At 34.0% G+C, this 9,202-nt stretch overlaps 1 protein-coding gene across 2 annotated transcripts; it reads left to right on the top strand.

Moving 5' to 3' along the window:
* The first annotated feature begins 4,310 nt into the window (after positions 1-4,310).
* LOC122530373 (adenosine kinase 2) lies at positions 4,311-8,617 on the top strand. 2 transcript variants are annotated; one of them, XM_043657254.1, is made up of 6 exons: positions 4,311-5,359; positions 5,518-5,714; positions 7,305-7,512; positions 7,581-7,856; positions 7,946-8,354; positions 8,418-8,617. In XM_043657254.1, the coding sequence occupies exons 2-6, from the start codon at positions 5,692-5,694 to the stop codon at positions 8,543-8,545; spliced, it is 1,044 nt and encodes a 347-aa protein (XP_043513189.1). In that variant the 5' UTR covers positions 4,311-5,359; positions 5,518-5,691; the 3' UTR covers positions 8,546-8,617. The 2 variants fall into 2 exon arrangements, with proteins under 2 accessions (XP_043513189.1, XP_043513190.1); XM_043657255.1 differs by lacking the exons at positions 4,311-5,359; positions 5,518-5,714 and adding an exon at positions 6,348-6,814.
* The last annotated feature ends 585 nt before the right edge of the window (positions 8,618-9,202 follow it).

The following is a 9,202-nucleotide window of genomic DNA, read 5'->3' as shown; positions in this document are numbered from 1 at the left end:
CATTCGCTTTTATTACACCCATCGTGATTTCATCGCGAAATTGTCTGTCCGCGAAGGCATTTCTTAATTTTGGCCGCAAAAATTCGTTCCCCGAATCACCATGAATCGCTGCTGAAAATTGGCTGAAAATGGCTTCAGCTATTACAACTCCATTTTTTCTTCCAGATTTCCTTGTTTACCCTAATTAACGAGACTCGGTAAAGACTTCCACGAATTTCTACCCTTCTACGCCATCTCGACGAAAGTAGCCTGGGTTTATTCAATTTTTTCCTTCTTTCTCCTCCTCCTCCCTCCCTTCTCCTTTTTTCCTTTTTTTTTCTTTTTTTTTTTTTCGATTGCGTCGATCAGAGAGACCTCAATCTCTCAGAGCTTTCTTCGTCAACCGTGTGTCCATTACTTCGCGAGCCACCCACATACAACAAATCGTTGCACGCGCACGTGGTTGCAATTTTTGAAGGGGGGAGGGGGGGATCCCTGCTGTTAAGCCCAACGCCGGCCGTGATTTATGCTCGACATTCATAAGGAATATGACGTGATACGCTCGTGGATGTTCAACGGCCCGGACAAATCGTGAGAATGATTTGATTTCTCGTGGCTCGCGCTATCGAGGGTGCACTTAATCCGTACTTTCATTCCGCCGACAGAGAAGATGATAATTCCGAAACGAAAAAGCACTGAGTTACGTTGATGCAGTTTCGGCGAGGCATTCGAGGGAAGAGGGAGGAGGGGGAAGGGGAGAAATGATGTGAAATTTAGTATTAACCCTTTCGCTAACGCGGAGACTTGCATAACTCGCAGATTTGGTTATCGTCGCCCGTTCGGATTAAACGAACGTAAATTTGCAGCGTCAAGACCCCCCCTGTCAAGATAATGCGAAAATCGAGTTATCGTTCCGTTCCATCCGTGGTTCGTGTTCCTTTCGCGCTTTACTCGAAATTTCGCAACGCGAGTCGCACGTGGAAATCGAATCGCGCGCAAACATTTTGGACACTCGGCTCGGGTTATCGCCGACGACGAATCTAACGGTGCACGATTGATGGATATTGATGAAAAGAAATATTTCGAACGCTCCTGCGGAGTTGTTGAAGTTCCAGAACCAGACGATTGAAACATGTGTTTCGCAACCGCGTTGGAAAGGTTTGTAATTAATGAACGCAATGGTTTGGTATTAATGAACACGAGATTCGGAAACGCAGAAAACGAACAGCAAGAAACTTTTATTAATTAATTATTCATGCACGGTATGTACGTGCACTTGCTGTTGGTGAAGATGACGTGGGAATAAAAATGTCCTATGTTCTTGGAAAGAGCTAGTAACTATAAAAAGAGGTCTACCCACAATGGGGAAAAAAAAGAGAAAAGAAAAAAATGAAAAATTTTAATTAATAAACTTAAGTAATAAAATTCAAAGAAGAGAGTTGAATTGTTATTATAAAACAATATATTAAGAACGTTTAAATGTAAACGTTCTTCAAAAATCTTGAGAAATAGTGAAGAAAGGATTGGATGATTATCAAAATTGTGAAAAGGGAACATGTTAAGAAGCAAAATGTCGGTTTCAGATGATAAATATTGAGTAATTCTAGGTTGCACAGCGTCCAACGAGTGAAGAATCGTTATATTTTCAAATATAACGACTCAGACACGATATATCTTCCTCGACATTTTTCACGAGAGCAGTTAACCATGATGCGTGCATCATCATTCAACACAAAGAAGGAACAAACCTCTGATATCTATTTTATGCTTGTTATTCATGCTGCCTCATTACCATCAGTCTTTTAATAACGATCAGGAAGAAGTTTCGATGAATCGTATCTATCCGGTTTCAAGTACAATACGAATCTCGAATCTCGGGTTACTGCTATTTATTACGACGTTTGCGTGACAATGTGAATTATGAGTATCGAATACCGATGAAAGCTTTACTCGCCGTTATCGCGGTCTCGGCTGTAATATTTTGTATCAATTAATAAACAACGGGAGTAATGGCGAGAAACGTCGAGTCAAATCGTCGTGATTGAATAAAATTTGAGAACGGGGGAGGAAAAAAAAAAAAGAATGACAGAAAATTTAGTTACAAACGATTATTACGAAGTTGAAAGAGGAACGAATGACAATGAACAAGTAATAAAATTTGGAACAGTGGGAAAGAAACGTGTTAAAAAATAAATAAATAATAACAATTGGTTTTAAATCTTAATAACTAAGTTCGGAAAAGAACATGTTAAAAGATAAACAGCCACTAATAAATAAATTCAGGAAGAAATGCATGGAAGCTGAAGAAATATTTCCAAAAAAGAAAAAAAAAAAAAGAAGTAAACAAACGACGATGAATAAATAACATATAATAATAACAAATAATAAATATATAATAAATAATGAAAATTTAGTTTGAAATTTGCAACTGCAAAATTGAAAAGGGAGCGTGTTTTGCGTTTCGAGAAATAAACAAGTAAAAACGAACAACGACAACAAGTCTAGTTTCGAACGACAGTCGCGACATCGACGACGGGATCCTATTAACAATATGTCGCGGTACATAAGTGTTTGAAAAGGTAAATAATTCTAAGATACGGCGCAGTCTAACAAGTGGAGAATCATTATTTTCAAACATAGTGACTCAAGCACGATATATCGCCCTCGGCATTTTTCACGAGTGTAGTTAACGACGATATATCGTCGTGTGGTATTAAAGGGATTAAAAAAAAAAGAAAGAAAGAAAGAAAGAGAGAAAGAAAGAAAGAGAGAAAGAAAAAAGAACGAGAAAGGTACCAAAGAAACAGAGTGTACCGGCTTACGAGATACTTTTACTGCTTATCGAGTTGAGGTTTCGCGAGCCCTGCGGCTCTCGTTCAACAAAATGGCACTCACACGGTTTCAAGCATCATCATGAATATGCAATTTATTTTCCTTTTTCGTGTTCTGTTTCGGTTCTCTCGGTTCCTTTTTCTTTCTCTCTCGCTGGCCGGTCGTGAAAGCCGTTTATTAAAGGCTGTATCTTGCCCAGGTGTTCGCCACTTTCTTGTCCAACAACATTAAGCGCGCTGGTATGAAGTTGCTGCCGATTATCGGCCATTTCAGATACTTTCGTTAATTATTTCTTAATTTAATGATCGCAACGGGAGCAAAAGGTACACGCGGGGTCCGGCCGTTTGAAAATTCGTCGATGATCGTCGCTCGCTCGCTCGCTCGCTCGCTCGCGCGCGCGTGATCTCCCTTCCTTTTCGTGAGATTTTCGATTTGGCTTCTATGAATCTACCTTAGGCACGTTGCATTATCAAATTTCACCTATCGCGAACGGGACTAACGGGTTGTTCGTGTCTCAGACTAATTTTAGTTTCTTTCGTAGCTCTTAAAAAGTCGCCCAAAAAATCTGGAATATTTATTGACACGGTATTATGTAAATTTTAGTCGGAGGCAGAAACCGAAAAAAAATTCATTTCGACGAGCAAATTGGTGAAATGTTTATTTCCAGAGGATAAATATTAGGTTTGAAAAACGTGTAAAGATCGTTCGAAATTAAAAGTGTTGTTGAAATACTGGTTAAAAATAAACGTTAAGCTTCAAACGGAATATGATGAATATTTCGCCAATTATTTTACCTATAAAATATAGGTCTATAAAGTCAGATGTTGTATAAAATTCAAGTGTATTTTTCTCCAAATTTATGTGATCTTGGATAAAAGTCACGTGCAATATTACATTATACTTATTACGAAACTATATAGATGTCAAGATAAGAAAAGATACATGTCACAATTTATGATTGTGTTTAAAATAGTCCAAAATAGACCAGAAATTCTTTTTATACTTATTTATATAATTATCGTAATAGTCATAGTTATATTTATTCGTCGTAATAATATTCCGTTTGCCGATATTAACATGTGGAATTTGAACGATTAATTTGATATTAACACGTCGAGTCGTAATTTAGTTAACAATACTTTCAAGAACGTTATAAAATTTTATCAAGAGGTCTGCTACTTTACGTGCAACGACACCTGATACGAAACTCTTACGATTCAAAATCGAGAAGCTCTACTTCTGCATTTTTGATGAAATTTTCAATTCGCGCACGTTCCAAATTTGCCTAATTCCCAGAAAGAACGCGGCTGACACGATGCAATTCAACGTTCACACATAAATTTCTAATCTCTTGTGAGCGTAATTTAAAAAAAATTCGAATGCCGAGACTGAGCGTCATATCAATTCTCTGCAACGTTCCGCAAACTTTTCGCAGTACGGTAGCCTGGCTGGAAATTTGTAAAGAAATGAAACAGATAAAAAAGCAAAATACTGAATCCAAAAGAATCCTTCCTCGCCGTGACACGTCAACGCGACACACAACGCTATAAATAGAGCCGTGAAGCTCCTTAAAGGGTTAAGTGGCCGGTTAGTCGTACGCCTCTGGCGACGGGCTACCGCGACAATCGGCAACACTCGAGTAGACACCAGAGAGATTCCCCGAATCGGACACCGAATCGCATTTGTTGACCGTTTGATTGCAATTTCCAGGTATTGCACCGCTGGAACTATGAGGGGCGGAAAGTTCTTCATCTTCAATAAGAAGCTGCTCTGAGCATCGTTTTAATCAGGATCCTGACATCCTGAGCCTCGAGGAAGGCTTTAAAGAAAGAAAAAAAAAAAAAAAAAAGCCAAAAAAAAAAAAAAAAAAAAAAAGATATACACGTATTAAAGGAAAAGAAACTATATATAAATATATGAAAACGGAAAAGTAAAGCGCAATAGAAATGTATTACTGACTACGTAGAAATCGGGACAACGATAATATATTTAATATGCGTATGTGAGGACGGAAGTAAAATAGACTGCAAAAAGAGCCGGGACGTGTAATTCTTCACATGCGCGACGAAAATTATACGTGTCTCGGGTCGTCGGTTATCAATTATCAAAAAAAAAAAAAGTGATAGACGCGTCGCAGAGAAATTTAAAAAAAACATTATGCATATTGTAATGTGATGTATGATATAGGACACGATAGAGCCTCTGCCTCAAGCGCTTCTGGACATACTTGGAAGGAGCTGGGCTTTGACGATGTCAATTACGAAAGGAAAGAGAAAGAGAAAAAAAGATAAGTTGAAAGAGTAATGGAGGGAAAAAGAAAAGAGAGAGAGAGATAGAGAGAGAGAGAAAGAGAAAGTGAGAGTAAGATAAAGAAAATAGTGCAGCAACCGTATCCTATGAGGTGAAATGTAATTGTCGACCAGGACAACTTCGTACTTCATTGACAAAGGCACGCCATGACTGACAAAAGTGATGGTGAATGATGGATATGGGCACCGCAGATCCCACTTTGGACAAATATATTGGGTGTAAACCACAGTGTATAAAGGCAAGTTCACTCTGTATCATTCTGATCCGTGTGAAAAATGCAAGTAAAAAAAAAAAAGAAAAACCGCAAATACACGTGTTTTCTTCTCTGAAAGCATTAAAAATTCGTACTTTTTTTTTGTTTGTCGAACTTTTTGAGAGTCATGTTTTCTTTCTTAGGAGATGCAGCAAAGTATATGCGCATGTACACATTAAAAAAACGGAGAACTCGTATGCGAATGTAGGTGTCCAGCATCTAAGATAGCATTGGATATGGCGATTCTGCAAACTTGTTCATCCCCGACACTCTTCTGTGTATCATACTAACACTGGATTTCTTAAGATTTTTCTTGAATGTATGGAAGCACGAGAAGAAGGTATCGTAAGGAAGTAAAATCTCTACACCTCTCCCTTATTATTCCTTTTTGCATTATAGATATTTTAATGCAGCAGTTAGCGTGTTTAATTGTTCAACATCAACGCTGTTTTATCGCCATGCTTTTTCTTTTGCTGGTCTTCAATATGATATTCGTAACATAAATTGTTCGAATTTGTTTCCCCCCGTTCTTTATTATCGACTACAAAAATACAAACATATGTATACAAACATATTGTGTATTAATATAATGATTAATGAATTATTGAATGATTAATAATAGAAATTACTTGTGAAGATACATGATACCTTATCTGATGCAAAAGTGTATTGAATATTAAAATATAAAATTTGGTGGTAAGTAATATAACGTTAATTTAAATAACCAATGCGTATATAAAATACTATCAGGATATAAGAAGAAACTAAAAAGAAAAAAAAAAGATTCTTACTGAATTTAATAATGTATAATAAATGCGTATACCTTAAGAAATTAAAAAATAATACATATGTGATCTGTTTATTAATAATGCAAGTAAATTACTATTAAATGTAAATTACATACTGAATATAAAAATATAAAATATTAAATGTAATGTTTTTTTTTTTTGGAAATGTTAAGTGTGTCATAGATAATATACATTTTTTTTTATGAATTGTACAATATAATAAACGATATGTTGTATGCACTGATGCCCCGGTAATATGTATGTTATATTAAACAATTCTGTTATATAAGTTTACTAAGTGATAATAATGGCATATTTTTTCATGTACATTTAAACGTGATGGAAAATTTACGAAAAATAGTACATTTAATGTTAGCAATTGTTTGAACAGAAATTAATGTAATCATTTTAAATTTTTGAATTTTTAGTATTTACTGCATTTATGAAATAAAAATGTTAAGATAACGTATGAAACGTTAGCAATAAAGATAACATTTTAATATAAACACAGTTTCAAGTGCACGTGATTTTGTTGGACTTCGCAGTAGCGAGCAACTGATATCTCCGCCACAATCTAGTGGCATATTGTCAATATACATGTTCGTTTACAACGAACTACACGAAAATCTTGACAAATGGCGATGAACTTACGGTATGGTATAATTTAATATTCGAAATATTTTTTATTTATCATTTATAGTCGATATTTCAATTCATCACACGCTTGAGGTTATGTTAAACTGAGGGTTAGGTTTTACATGCATGGTTGATCATGTGCTCACATGATTGTGAATCATTCAAAAATAAAATATGAATTTTCCTTTTTTTTTTTTTATAAATACATATGAAAAAGAATTAATGTTTTTTTCTTTATACATATATATGTATATGTTTGTAATTCATGCTATAAATGTAACAGGAATATTGTAAAAGAAAACATTCAGGTTATAAAAGTCTTTTAATGCAGTATTTTTTTTTATGTATAAATTCTTATTTAAATATGTAAAGAAAAAAAGAGAATAAATAAGGAGAAGAAAATATTTTCATGTATTTATTTTTTTTAAAGGTAAAATATTCATAATTGATTTCATTGAAATAGATTTTATACATCTGTTTGAAATAACAATTTTGAAATATTTCAGGGAGGGTCTTCTACTAGGCTTGGGTAATCCTCTTCTTGATATTTCAGCTACAGTAGATAGGGATTTTTTAAAAAAATATGATTTAAAATCAAACGATGCAATTCTTGCTGAAGAAAAACACAAGCCTATGTATGATGAATTAATTGAATTGTATAAAGCAGATTTTATTGCTGGTGGTTCTGTACAAAATACTATGCGAGTAACACAAGTAAATCATTTACATTATTTTACATTATGTTAAGTTAATAGAAATATCAAATATTAACTATCCTGTAGTGGTTCCTGGAGAAACCAAGAATTGCAACTTATATGGGTTGCGTTGGCATGGATAAGTACTCTAAAATTTTGGAAGATAGAGCACGAGCAGATGGCTTAAATATTCGTTATCAGTATACAAAGAAAGAGTCTACTGGTACCTGTGCTGTTCTCATTACTGGAAATGAACGTTCTTTATGTGCCAACTTAGCTGCAGCTACCTGTTTTTCACCTTCACATATAGAAGAATCTGAAAATAAGAAGCTTATAGAAATGGCAGAATATATTTATGTTTCTGTATGTATCAATTTAAATCTATTAATTCTTAGATTTGGTAGTTTGATTAAATTCAGGCCTGACATTAAACACAATATATTAAATTTTAGGGTTTCTTCTTAACTGTAAGCCCAGAAACTATTCAGATAGTTGCTCAACATGCTTTAGAAAAAAATAAAATGTTTGTAATGAATCTGAGTGCACCATTTTTATGTATGTATTACAAAAAACCAATGTTAGAAGCTCTTCCTTATGTAGATATCTTATTTGGTAATGAAGCGGAAGCTGATACATTTGCAAAGGTAAATGATTTTCAAACCACAAATAGAAAAGAAATTGCATTAAAATTATCACAAATGGAAAAATTGAATAAGAAGAAGCAAAGAATTGTTATAATAACACAAGGTCCTGATAGCATATTAGTTGTTAAAGATAATGCTATAATGGAATTTCCTGCTGCAAAACTCCCAAACGAAAAGGTTGTTGATACTAATGGAGCAGGCGATGCATTTGTAGGAGGTAAGCATTCTTCAACTGAAAATTAGTAATTTGCTTAAAAAATATTACATGTTATTCTTTCAGGTTTTTTGGCACAACTTGTACAAGGTAGAAGTATAGAAGTTTGTATAAAATGTGCAATTTGGGCTGCAACTCAAATTATACAAAGATCTGGATGTACTTACGAAGGGAAACCTGATTTCACTCCTTGATCATACTTAAGCCAGTTAGTAACAATTGTAAACTCGGTACTTAATAAATTATTTATCAACTTTTTACCTCGATTTCTAGAGTCACAAAACAAATTTATACCTATCTACATCTAAATTTATTATTTCTCTTATAATGAAAAGCACAAGAACAAGAAAAATATTAATCCTTTAATATACAGTTGAATAACAATTAATATGGAAATATTCTAGACCCAATCCGTGTATCAAAGAATTAATTATTTAATAGAATTATATTAATTCTAAGTATTAATAAAAAGTATGTTACTGATCTTTGTACATAAATGCGAAAAATTTCAATACTATTAGTAAGTTGATATATATTATCTATGTATCAATACTAGATTGATAGTAGATTGATATAGTATATATCGAGGAAAGTGTATAACTATTATTATATAAACAGATACAGTAATAGAAAATATAATGGCTAAATAATATTATTTGCATAGGTTTTTAACCCGGGATTACCCACCTGGAGGTCTAGCGCAGATACATCCCAGCAACTAGACCCTCATGTGGGTAATCCCAGGTTAATGATATTTTTGTTATTATTATTACTATTATTATTGTTGTTGTTGTTGTTGTTGTCGTTAGTGTAATAATCTAGGAAAATAGCACTCTATTTTTTAAATACAT

Source organism: Frieseomelitta varia, unplaced genomic scaffold (assembly GCF_011392965.1).
Source record: "Frieseomelitta varia isolate USP_RPSP 00005682 unplaced genomic scaffold, Fvar_1.2 scaffold_34, whole genome shotgun sequence".
Taxonomy (NCBI): Eukaryota; Metazoa; Arthropoda; class Insecta; order Hymenoptera; family Apidae; genus Frieseomelitta; species Frieseomelitta varia.
This window is presented reverse-complemented; position numbering and strand designations above follow the sequence as displayed.